This window comes from Stegastes partitus, unplaced genomic scaffold (genome assembly GCF_000690725.1).
Source record: "Stegastes partitus isolate 25-593 unplaced genomic scaffold, Stegastes_partitus-1.0.2 Scaffold991, whole genome shotgun sequence".
Taxonomy (NCBI): Eukaryota; Metazoa; Chordata; class Actinopteri; family Pomacentridae; genus Stegastes; species Stegastes partitus.
The window spans coordinates 94,275-107,638 of record NW_007578722.1 but is presented as its reverse complement, the minus strand read 5'-3'; the positions used below and the strand labels follow the sequence as shown (position 1 = coordinate 107,638).

The 13,364-nt window shown below is 38.8% G+C and overlaps 1 protein-coding gene across 3 annotated transcripts in view; it reads left to right on the top strand.

The window, feature by feature from the left end:
- Positions 1-13,364, top strand: part of arnt2 (aryl-hydrocarbon receptor nuclear translocator 2) — a 64,182-nt gene that overhangs the window by 42,356 nt on the left and 8,462 nt on the right. For all 3 annotated transcript variants that reach the window (XM_008294746.1, XM_008294747.1, XM_008294745.1), the window contains 7 exons: positions 71-147; positions 3,437-3,571; positions 5,791-5,865; positions 8,741-8,892; positions 11,920-11,992; positions 12,766-12,889; positions 13,089-13,191. In XM_008294746.1, the coding sequence (XP_008292968.1) occupies positions 71-147; positions 3,437-3,571; positions 5,791-5,865; positions 8,741-8,892; positions 11,920-11,992; positions 12,766-12,889; positions 13,089-13,191 (739 nt within the window). The remainder of the gene's footprint in view (positions 1-70; positions 148-3,436; positions 3,572-5,790; positions 5,866-8,740; positions 8,893-11,919; positions 11,993-12,765; positions 12,890-13,088; positions 13,192-13,364) is intronic.

Here is a 13,364-nt window from a genome sequence, read left to right as displayed (position 1 = left end):
AGTAGATTACCTCTTACTGCTGCAAGTTCAAGCAGCAAATACAATGTCTCTTTCTCTCTCTCGTTCTCAGGCATGACTATACCAGAAGAAGACACAGAGGCAGGTCAGACGGGGAAATACTGCCTAGTGGCTATTGGAAGACTGCAGGTATGTGGTGATAAATTCAGTTTAACCATGTTGAAAAAGCCTCTCTGAGTGTATTTGTGTGTACCTGAAACAAAAATATACTGGCTCAGATTAGCAGACTCAGTTAATATGTTTTCTCCTACCTATTTTAAACCTGTATTTGCTATCTACATGCCTGTCACATCACAAACATGTCTAACTTATCTGTGCAAAATATCAGTCTTTTCTGAGGTACTCTGTAGTGGTGTCATGATACCTGCTGAAATAAACAGATCCAGATATTGAAACAATACCACAACAAAAACCGAAAACATCAGAGAAAGTAATGGAATTAAAAGATGACACAAAAGTGAAACTTAAAATTATAATTTAGTAATTAAAAATTAACCTTTGTGCACATTTTAATCACATACTTTGACTCCTTTGCAAGATTTTAAGTTGCCTAAACGCCTTGTGGTTGACTCTGAATACAAGGCAGCTTCTTTGTTTCCTGCACAGCTGTCAGGGTTTTTTAAACTCCCACCAAATAACAATGATGAACATTTTTTAGAATAATATAGGTTGTAAACTGTTTTTGACAGGGTCTGTTGTCATTCTTTTTTATTTTTAAATGTAATCTGACTGAATAGAAAATACTCACAGACTGCAGGGGCATGCATGTGACTTCAGTGTTTAGTCTACTGTAGTGAACTACTGTAGTGTGCAGGCTACGGCTTGAACCTCATCACCATGAAGTGCCAGACTTACAGTTAGTAATTTATATGCATTGTTTTCATGCTCAGTAAAATTGTAGTTTATGTGCTGTTAAACTTTTTCTTGTGAGTGTTCTCATTTATAAGTACAATGAAAAAGTACATTTCTGACATTAATCATGGATTGTTGGAAATATCAGTGTCATAGTGATGTTAAAGCTTTTACATGGTATGCAGTAATCCAATGTCCCCCATATATATCATTGATTTTTTTTCAAGTTACCTTCATATTTTCAACCAGATACCATGTATTAAATGGTATTTAATAGACACAACACACCTTCCTGGCCGGTCTGTGATCTGCGAAGTGGATTTTCTTATAATAGAAATAATAATGGACAAAAATATGCATGCTAAGGTAACTATTACCAGTATTGATGGAGTATAAATGAAAACTGTATAGTGAGTACAAATGAAGAATTTATACTGGTGTTGTTAATCTGCACACTGTAAACACCTGAGTTTTAGCAGCTACGATGGCAGTTACGATGGCTATGCAATGCAAACATTGCATAACATATTTGATATGTTAATTTCATATTACAAGACAGAGCTTTGTAATGTCACCTTCCTAGTTTGCCACCTATGCAAATAGGCAGTGCATGTGAACACTATAGTTAATAAAATGACATCTAAGCACATGTGTTTTCCATTTCATAAGTTACATTTCAGATACAGTATCCCACAATCCTGTTTCTGATATCACCAGATTCCTGATAGTCTCCCCTACACAATCATTTAAAGACATCTCTACTGCAAATCTTTTACGGTGCAATGCAGTGATTTTATTACATGTAAAAACACAACAGTTTCATAATAAGAAATGTTTTCTTTCCCTCCTGGATATAAATAATATATATATAGCTGCTATAAAAAATTGGGACGTTGTATCAAATGATAATAGATCTGGATAGCTGAGGGGAATTTTTTATATATAAAAATATGTAATATAGTTTAAGGCTTGGAGGGTTTATAGTGCTAGCTTGTCCTGTTGGTCACGTGATTCTCGTTTTTTTTATTCCCTCAAGAGTGTCTGAACCAAGGCTCTGGTTAAATTTATTTTTACTTTGCAGAGAAAAAGATTTTTGTCAGACTGTTGACTGAATTGTCCATTGTGTGTTATTAAATGGACAAATGGAGGTTTGGGCTGTTTATTCATCAAAGTATGACATTTATTAAGACAAATGCATTTGGAGGGAGAACAGAAGGGTTTCAGTGGTCTCTGCTGTGTGGATCTTGTCTTTGGATATTGTGGATAGTGTGTATATATATATATTTTTAATTTTATTGTGTGTCCTTTATTGAGGGGAACTTATCTTTTCGCATAAACCAGCTTGTTAGAAAGCTGTTGTTGAGCGCAGGGTCAGCCACACTAAGGTGCCCACAGCAGTAGCCCAAAGCATTAACCACGGAGCCTCCACTGTCCAAATATAAGATAAAGAACAGAATTAAAACTTTCTCTCACAAACAGAAATCATATATGCTACTTCTGACGCTAGTCTGCTTTCTAAGATATTATATTCAGAAATTCTAAAAAATATATTGATCTTACAAGAAGGGTGTTTTTATGGCATCAGTGGGCTACACAGGGCATTTCAGATGTCCCTCATTCTAGCAAAGTTTTCCAGTTCCTCTTGGGTAATTTCAAGTGTTCCCTTGAGATATGTAAATCCCCTCAGCAAGTTCTGGGTTTATGCCTTCCTGCAGTACCCACCGCAGGGTTCCCTAGAGGACTTGGTCGTAGGACTTCTCCAGGTCAACAAAACACATGTGGGCTGGATAGTAACACTACCACGGCCCACTCAGCAACTCCTCAAGGGTAAACAGCTGGTCCAGTGTTGCACAGGCAGCACCGAATCCACATTACTCCCCCTGAATCAGAGATTTGACAGTCTGTTAAAGCCTCTCCAGCACCCTTGAATAACTTTCCTGGGGAGGCTGAGAAGTGTGTGCACCAATAATTACAGCACACACTCCATTCCCCCTTTTTGAAAATAGATGACCCTCTGACCACAAGTCCGAACAGCGGCCTCTAACAAACAGCACTATTTGTTAGACAAATGGTTTTGGTTAGACAATCCCTTTAATGTAAAGTGTTTTATGTAGGGGTTATGGACTATTATTTGTTGTCTAAAAAGTTACTGTTACTTCCTCATTCAATAACAGACGTCTTGCTATCCTATAAGGACATGATGCCAATGTTTTTGACAAGGCGGTGGTTACCACTAACTAGTAATCCTTACTGTCTTGCTCTCAATCTTCATGCCACAGTCCAGTGATGCACTACAACCTTTCTGCAGCTACTTTGAGTTGACTTTGTGCCATTTGGCGGTCACTACCCAAATAGAGGGAATCATTTCAAGTTGTTTTGTAATAGAGTTTTGGAGTTAATGTGGGTATTTGTGATACTGTGATGCCAGTAGTAAACTGTCAGCAGTACCTATTTGTGCATCACACTGACATATTGTAATTGTGCTCCAATCCTCCTTTTAACCTCACAGATATCTTCTTCATTGTGCCTAAATGATGCATCCTAAATATGTCTGTGCCTCCCGCAGGTAACCAGCTCCCCAGTTTCTATGGACATGAATGGTCTGTCGGTTCCCACAGAGTTCCTGTCACGTCAGAACTCGGACGGTGTCATCACTTTTGTCGACCCGCGCTGCATCAATGTCATTGGTTATCAGCCTCAGGTCAGCTAAGCTAATTAAAGACTTTATATTGTGAATATCAATACAATTTGGAGATTGGGATGCAAGGGTTCTGGTTTTGTTTTTAAGATCCTAAGGTGGTAATTCGGCCTCTAATTCCTTTATAGAAGCACGATTAATGAAGTTGTATTAACTGTAAAAGATTCATTCATTCTGCCTTTTACAGCAATTGGACTGTTCTGCTATTAATTATAAATACTTATTTTGAATTCTTGTTTGCCTCGCTTGCAATAACCCAGTCATACTATCTTCTCAGATGAGGAGGATATTCAATGGCTTTGCAGTACTTTGCATAATCAGTTACAGATACAAGTTTTTGAGTTCAAAATAGAAATAAGCAGCCTTAGATGAAAAACATTGGTTGCCTGCACAAGTTTTTTTTAAACACATTCCTGTGGCCTGTAAGCTTGTGCTTTTCTTGACTGCCTCAGCTAAATTACTTCAGAAACCAGTCATGTTTTTTTTTCCTATTATGATTCACAACAAATACACTGTGTTTGGAGATAATACTCTGCCTCTACTTGTTGTATTCCTGCAGAGGCTTCTTTGTCTTTTATTTCATTAACCTTATCTTAATTTTCAAATTAAATATCTGGTCTCTTATTTATTGTATCCCCCACATTATACCATTGACAAGTACCTGTCATCTTTAAGGAAAAGTGTTTGAATCACTTTTTCCTGCATTTAATGTCTTGATAGATGATCCACATAATTTCAAAAAACAGGAAAATATATGAACAGTGATTTGGACCTCATGGTTGTTGATCAACCGTAAAATTACATTCACTGTCAAAACTATGCAGCATTATCTGTTGTCAGGATATGTTTGTAGCACCTGATGCATCCTTGTTTCAGAACTTATTGGTGTATACTCTACCAGTAGGAATTAGTGTGTGCAAGGCTACAAGATAGTTTGTTTTGGCAGCATATTAAGTGTGCTTGTAGCATATTGGCCTCAGTTTTGTTTTGGAGTATATATTTGATGTTTTTTTATTGCGGGACTACTGATGAATAAAACTGTGAGAGAAAAGAGTATACACAAGGGAGCCCCTCTTCGTGTTACACTGGAAGAGATCCAGAGTTAAACACAACATCGTGGCTCAGAGGAAGACACCGTATCATGGATGTAGGGCCAGAGTTACTGTCAGTCCTCATGGAGAACATCAACCCTGTCAAGCTCAGAAAAAGTGGGGAGCTAAAGGCATTTCTGAAGAACTATGGGGGAGTGTCGGCTTGTGTTTTACTGAGACATGGTTAACCAAGAACGGCATGTTCTGGTTCTACTCCTTCTACTCCTACTTCTGTGTGAATATACATGGCTTATCTATGGTATGAGAACAGAGTTGTGTGGGCAAGTTGAAAAAACAAAGGTGGGGGACTAGTTTACATTTATAAACAGTACTTGGTGTAACCCCTGTTGTGTTACAGTAAGGAGGCATATCTGCTGTCCAGATATTGAACTTTTAGACCTTGCTACGAACCGAGAGAGTTCACTCACAGTGTTGTTATCGTTACATTCCACTGTGGAAAGGGGCTGTATTAGCATGCCACTTTATTCATGAGGCTGTTGCTAGAATAGAGACCCAGTGCCCTGATGCATTCATTGCAGTATTTAGAACAATTTAAGGGACTTCAATTATGCTACCTTAACCTCCTGTTTGACCAGCTTCACACAATAAAGAAAGTCAATGGGTTCTTCAGTTATATCACGCTGGTGTTGCACATGTTGCTCTCTTTTAGTTCCAAGTGTTCTTCTGTATATTTTGAGTAATTTCCAATATTGAAAGCAGATCTTAGGGTTGTCAGGTTGTCTGTGTTTTTGATTAGATAGACATCTATGTGTGTTTCTCAGATGTCTGCAGTCTCTGTCAAACTATTTTTCATTAGTAGATTTTTTGATTCATGGTTTCAGAGGCTTTTGCAGATCTTCCACGTTGCCCAATGCGCATTAATGTCTTTTCCAGGCTGATTCAAGCCATCTTTACTGAGGGGATATAAGGTGGATAGAAAATGGTCTGGTTGAGATGGAATTGTTGGATCTGTTACTGTTTTGCAAAAATTCACTTATAGGTGTTAACAAGTGTCACATCTGAGACTTACTTTACTGACTCTGCTAGACTATATGCTAAGAGGTTTGCTGTACTTAAAGTTGTTTATTGACAAGCAAAGTTTCTATCAACAAACTGTTGTCCTGTTTGCAGGACTTACTGGGGAAAGATATTCTAGAGTTCTGCCATCCTGAGGACCAGAGTCACCTGAGAGAAAGTTTCCAACAGGTAAGACTGAACTTCAGCTGTTAATTTAAAGTTTTCTTTTTCGTGGCAGTTGAAAAGTTGACAACTGCGGAGACCATGAGATCAAAACGTAAGAAAATAGTAATATCAAAGTAAACTGAAGAATTGCTGTCAGCTCAGGTGTAAGTCTTGTAGTACAGATTTAAACTGCATCACAGGGTTGACTTGAAGTTATTTTTTCTTGTTCAGAGTCATAAGAAGATGCTCATATGTTGTAAATGTAAAAAAACAAATGTAAAAACAAATAAAACAAACAAATCATATGTAAAAACAAAGAAACTCAGCATCCTATTGGCTTTGCATCTCACCTTCAGAAAGTTGGACATTTCCATTTCCACTGGCGTATCCTCACGTTGCTTGTCAGTAAGTTCTAGCTTCACGTTCTCCTGTACGTGTTTCACATCAGCAGAGAAAGCTTTTGAGGACAGGCTTACGTTTTTCTTAATTGCAGCCAAATGTTAAAAGTTCAACCTAAATTTTATTATCAATGATGTAAGCACAGCATTTTCATTTTCCCATAGAAGATGTTAGGTGACTCACACACCTGTCCTCTTAAACTGCTATGGAATTTTGGCATGCGAGGCTCCAGTACATCCATCATATGCCAGTGTGATCTGGCTAGTGATGAGCACACATTTTTCCATGCTGATGTCGACTCCTCTTCTTCTCTGACCGCTGGTAATGTGCTGCTAGTGGTCTGCCGCACGAAGCAAGCAACCGCCATTGTGGCCTTGGTTCTCTTCCTCCAGGTGAAGATTATTGAATAGACCAGGATCAGACAGTCTGATATTTTTCTTTGTCTGATGCCAGTGAGAAATCCATTTCTAGAGACGAACTTCATTTCCTGATTCAGGGACATCATGCTTTTTTGGGGAGGTTGAGTATAAGCCACCCTGCCACAGTGGTGCTCAGTTTTCATTCAGTCTAACCCATGATTAGGGGCATATGCTTCTTTCATAATGCTACAGCTTCTGACATGCAAGTTAAAGTCAAAGCACTTCTTCAGACACTTACCAATTCAGCGCACACAGCCTGAATTGGCAGAAACTAAGAAACAGTAATTTAGATTATCTTAAAACATGTGTAAAGTCGCTGTTATCAGGTCTTGTTCCCACTCTCAGCCGTGGAGCTGGTCGTTGGATGTTGCAGCAGGATTCTAGGTCGCCACACTTGGTAGGGTCAGCTTGTAAGGCTCACGGTATGGGTTGTATTGACAACTAAAACCATTTTTTGAATCGCTGTAGCCTTTTTACATGAGACAGATTACATTAAAAAAGGTGGGTGTTAAATTGCTATGTGCCAACCTCAGATCAGTGCTACCCCCATGACTGACTGCCTACTGACCGATCCCCCTATTCCTGCTAGCTCCTATATACCGTATATACTGTAAATACTGTATATTTTCACCACCAGTGGCTCAGCTCCCCATACAGACTGTAATCACTGTGAGGGCTTCCAGCCCAAAGGGCCCCTCCCGCTGCCCTTACTACTGAGTGTGTGGAATGAATACCTGCCTCATCTGCTTCCAGCTGCAACAAACGATATGGACATATGACATGGATATATTGTTGTCTGGACAGTCCAGACACACTTACTTTTTTTATTGACAACATTGGACACTTTGACATTGCAATTAGGGTGGCCCTAGTGAAGTGTTGAAATTTTACAAGGAAGACCTTTATCTGAAATGGCTTTCTTCAGTTACCTTAGACAAGACTTGACTGTTGACTAAATGGTAAGTCTTAATGCTTTCTCTGAATTTGTGCTTACTGACTGTGGATATATCACTTCTTTAAGGTTAACTAGTAGAGGATTTTATATATATATAAACATTCACATCCATTCCACTCTGATATGTATATATATATATATACGCACACCAAACTTACACCATATATTATACCAAACTGCAATCATTTAGACAGCAGAGCACTTTAAAGGAAATTACATTAAATTCAGAGACAAGAAATAAACTAACAGGTAACCTTTAGTGAATCCTGCAGAAATCATTGTTTGCTGCAATCTAGAGTACCTTTGTGGAACCAAGATTTAAACAAAAGGATTTAAAATGGATGGAATTCTGGAATTTATTGCGAGATATGTTGTTGAACATTTACATTTATCTAATTGAAACTATACTGTTAAAGAGATTAAGTTATTAAATATAGTTAACATATATTAGGGAAGGGCTGCAAGATGGAGCAGTTGTTAGCACTGTTGCTTCGCGGCAAGAAGGTCGCCGGTTTGTGTCCCGGTGAGGACACCTGGAGTCTTTCTGCGTGGAGTTTGCATGTTCTCCCCGTGCAGCGTGGGTTCTCTCCAGGTTCTCCGGCTTACTCCCACACAATCCAAAAACATGTTGAGGTTAATTGGTGATTCTAAATTGTCCGTAGGTGTGAATGTGAGTGTGCTTGGTTGTCTGTCTCTAAGTGTGGCCCTGTGATAGACTGGTGACCTGTCCAGGGTGTCCCCTGCCTTCACCCTAAGTCAGCTGGGATAGGCTCCAGCCCCCCCGCGACCCTAGTGAGGATTAAGCAGTGTATAGATAATGGATGGATGGATGGATGTCGGGGAATTGTTTTAAATGTGGGATTGCAGTTTTATTATTATATTTTATTATATGATCCATTCATTCTGGGACTGTACCAATTTGTAAGATTTGCTCCATATTTTGTTTTTGTTTAGTAGTTTAGAGCACCAGGGGTCTTTGTTTCATTTTGTTGATGTGGGAAGCGTACACTGTACATTTGAGAAATCTGAATAAAATCCTATGATAATAAAAGGAAAAATCACTGAGACTTACCTGGATAATTAGTATTAGAAACAGTATTCATCAGTGTGTTCTCTCTCTCTGCAGGTGGTGAAATTGAAGGGTCAGGTCCTGTCAGTGATGTATCGTTTCCGGATGAAAAATAGGGAGTGGATGCTGATCCGAACCAGCAGCTTCACCTTCCAGAACCCATACTCTGATGAGATCGAGTACATCATCTGCACCAACACCAACGTCAAGTAGGCTTTTCAAATGTCACCTTTTTTATCTTTTACTTTTACATTTTGTGTCACTGCTGCAAACAGCCGCCAAACTGGTGAACAAAGAATGCGTGGAGACACATGAATACTGACTATTGAGTTCATTTGTTTTACGAGATTTCCAACATGTGAGGCACACACTGTGTAAAACCCAGAGCTTTCCTTAACTAAACATCAAATTTATTGATGTCAGCAAGTAAAAGATCTGCAGTGGCGTAGATAAAATACCAGAACTCTTAGGAGAGCAGCATCTTTTTGGTTAACCGTACGTAAGATCACACACAGAGTCCAGAAAGCTTTCTTGTGAGCAATTATTAACTTTATACTAAAAATGGTGTTAGGATTCTGTAAATACAGTACAGTGTAATTCAGCTCAATATGCTGGAACATAAATAGTTAGTAACTCAAGTTAGAAATCAAACTAAATAGAATCAGTTGTGGTTTATTATACAAAATATGACGGCGTCATCCTTGTATAACTGAAACAACACTGAAAAGGGCTTTCAACCAGTGTTGATGTCCTGATCATATGTAGGATGCAATACTGAAAAAAACTGATGCCTTGAATCAGCAGAAAAAAGATGCAGGGAGGCTAGAAGGGAAAGTCAGTGTATTGATCCAGTCTCATACAGGAAACTTTGAGCATTATTACCATGAAAGGTATAGTGCTTGTGTGCTTGATGTGTAATTTGTTGTAGAACTTTTGTTACAGATTCCTGAACAAGCAGTTGCATACAGAGTTGTTTGGGTAGAGGGCTCACTGTTGATTCAGTCAACAGTTATGGGAATTCTGTGCACATTAGGTGAATAGGCACAACCCTTCATCTGAGCACTGATCGACATGAGTTCAGAGGCTTACACACTCTGACTGTATGTACCGTTCCACCTGGACACACTCAGCATAACAAGGACTGCCATGAGCTCAGCCAATTACCAGTGTCAACATGCAGCTAATAGCTTTCAGGCACATGTTTGTATATGGAACACAGCAGGAACGTGAAAAAAATCATAAAGGTTCAAAAAGGTAAAAATTGAATAAGTTATATCTGATTCATAAAACATGTTTGTACCACTGATTTGTTTTGTTTTTTTAATCACATGTAACTCTTTTATATTGACAGATAATCAGATGCATCACTGATGCCAGTAATTCTGAATTTATACTCAGTGAGTGTACATAGCTTGTGTGGAAGTGAAAACAGAAGTATTCTAAATGAGGTCAATGTAAAACTTACAATAGAAATGCATATGCCAAAGAAATAGTGATTCTGGTAGTTGCCACATTATTCACTTGTCCCAAGTACTGTGTTATTATTTAATTATTGTTACACATATTCCAGTTTTAGTTCATGGATTAATACATTATTTGAAACAATTCTTCTTTTCCAAGGGCTGGCTTTTACTGTTTCTTTGTGAATAGAACTGAGAAGTTACAGTATAATTAGCAAATTGTGTCATGTGTCATATTTGCCGCATTTCTTTAATTGTCCTGATTTTTTTTTTAAACCCTCCATCTAGTCTTTTCAGTTTAAAATGTTGTCATCTATCTACAGCGTTTTGCTTAGTAGCACTTTGCTTTTGAAATAAATTCACCACAGACATGTCCCACCGGCTCAGAAGAAGCATTCGTTTTTGGCCCCTGCTTCTCTGATAGGCTCTACATTTAAATTGTCACTTTAGCTTCTGTTCATCTTACTCACACGTGGTCATGGCTGGAATAGACTTGTTTGCCAAAATGGGACAGTTTACTCGTAATACACTATCAATCTGATGATTGAAAGGGCAAGTAGCTAGCTGTTGATTTGAGAGCTGTGAATCTGTGCAGCTACTGCTGCTGAAAGGTCTGTTTCCTCTCCTGTTCGGTGCAGCAGCAGAACTCAAGTCATCTTCAGCTGTGATTGCAAAACTTGCTGCACTATCATTGACCATGAGTACAAGTTGATAAACCTGATGACCTGTTGTGGCAACATACTCCTCAGCCCGCGCTGCCTTCTGTCAAATTGTGTTTACAGTGGAAGATCTGAGAATGTGCAGGACATGAGTGAACAACATTGTACAAAGTAACTCGTGAATCTGCATACAAAGACTCAGCTGACATTCAAATAGTGGGACAGTCTGCATATTTAGTCACGAATTTCAGTGTTCTAGATGGTTAGACAAAAAAAAAAAAAACAAAGAACTAGAACACATTTTTCAGATTCTTTTTTTCTCAGGTCTGGTGATGCTGAGTCTGTTTACTATATTGTGAAATAGTGTTGAAGTGGAAATATGATAGGTATCTAGATACCCACTTATTTCACTAACTCTGTTGGATCTTTTCAGCTGTGAATATTCAAATTTTACATGAGTTTGTTTCCTGAGGGCTGAGCTACAAAAACTTAAAGCATTCATAGTTTTAAGGTGTGACAGAAACAAACTATTGAGGTAGCCCAGGTTATGCTAACTTCTGTGTTAAATTCGTACTTGCTGACATTATGCCTGTAAGGGAGGCTAAAGCTAGGCCTCCTTTCTCAGTTTTCTTGCTACAAAAGGGCCAATACGCACAGTTATAAGAGTCATCACGTGTGTTCTCTCTTGGTGATAGCAGGGATTTCATCCTACTGTTGAGTTGTGATGTTTGCCTTTAAACAACATATGACAACACTTTGTACAGCTTAGACAGCGTCGTTGTCCCAGTGAGGACAGATTACAGATGATACTTTAATTTCATGAGAATTTATTGTGTTTGCGTTTACACACAAATGTTCACATGCCTGATTAGGTCCATGCTTCTTCTGCAGGTTACACTCTGTCCCTGTTCACTGTTGTACAGCTACCTCCTGTTTCTTCCTGTCTATCATTAATTGTGTCACATAAGGTTCAGTTGAACTATTTTCTTTTTCATCGTTTTGGTTTGCTCATTGTATTGAATTTATATTTCCAGGAGCTTCAGTTCAGCCAAGCACTGTCTATGTCTGTTTGTAGTCTGAGGTGCTGATAGCGTATATGATTTATTTTGTTTTGCAGGCAGTTACAGCAGCAGCAGGCAGAGCTAGAGGTTCACCAGAGAGATGGACTTACTGCCTACGATCTTTCCCAGGTAACCTTGTACTTCACAACTACTCCATAAGCCCACTTAACATACCTGCAGAATCTGTGGAATTTTAGCTGAAATAATTGGATATAGTTGTGGAATATTCAACAACTTTGAAGGTGATGTATGGCACAGAGACAGTACTGTGTCTTGTATTCATGAAAGATTTTTGTTGTATATTGAATGACAACATGTTGCTACAGACCAAGAGGTGGTGTGAAGCAATACACACTTTCACATGATATATTTGTGAGGAGTTTAATAATAAATTAACACAGTCTTTTTACAACAGGACCAGTGTTTATCTGGTGTCTCAGAGCAGAAAGTCCTCAGCAGCAAAATATTCTCAGGGTTCCAAGGTTGTATAAAAACAACATCTAAATTTAAAGTCCTGTCCACTGTCATAAACGCATCCATGTGTCTGAAGAGAGTCAGCTTTATTCATCAAGGTTTCAAACATGTACATTAAATGTGACTCTGTTGTTTCTCCTAATCAATTTACACACTTCTTAGCCTTTAGTAGTTTATATTATATGAGTCTGGAACGTCATAGATGTAAACTATAACGTAATGGGCTGACAGAAGCTTACAACTGTGAGGTGGCAATTACATTTTTATCTTTTTGCTTGGCGTCTCAGCTTCCTCTTCCAATTTGCATGAAAATGATTTAGATGTACGTCCAGCTTGTGAGACATTTATTTTGTTTGTATCTAGGTACATGTGCAGATGTATGTTTTAATCAAATTCTCCCCACCATTAAAATGTACCCCAACCCTCAGGTACCCGTGGCCAGCGTCAGCAGTGGAGTGCATGAGGCAGGGAAGAGCATTGACAAGACAGAAGCCCTGTTCTCCCAGGAGAGAGACCCACGCTTTGCTGAGATGTACACCAGCATCTCTGGCTGTAAGACACACACACACACACACACACACACACACCTGTGTTTATATAAGTACTTAGAGTTGCTTGTTTAACTTGATATTTGTCTTTATCATCTGTTGTCTCTGTTATTTCTACAATTCTGATGTCTGTGTCTGTGTGTTTGTGTGTCTCCGTGTGTGTGTGTGTGTGTGTGTGTGTGTGTGTGTATGTGTATGTGTAGCGGGCGATAAGAAGATGATGGTTCCCTCCTCTACAGCTGGAGGTCAACAGCTGTACTCCCAGAGCTCTCCCTTTCAGCAGGGACACTCTGGCAAAAGTTTCAGGTACATGTCAGAGATGCGTGTTAGTGCATGTAGATACATGGTTAAATTACAACAAGTTTCATCTGTAACCCACTTGGTCAGGCATCAGTTGTGATAGCAGTTTGTCTCTTGAGGAAAGTCAAGGCTGACAGAGCTTCATATTTCACTATTTCCTTTATGTTTGGCGCTTTGTG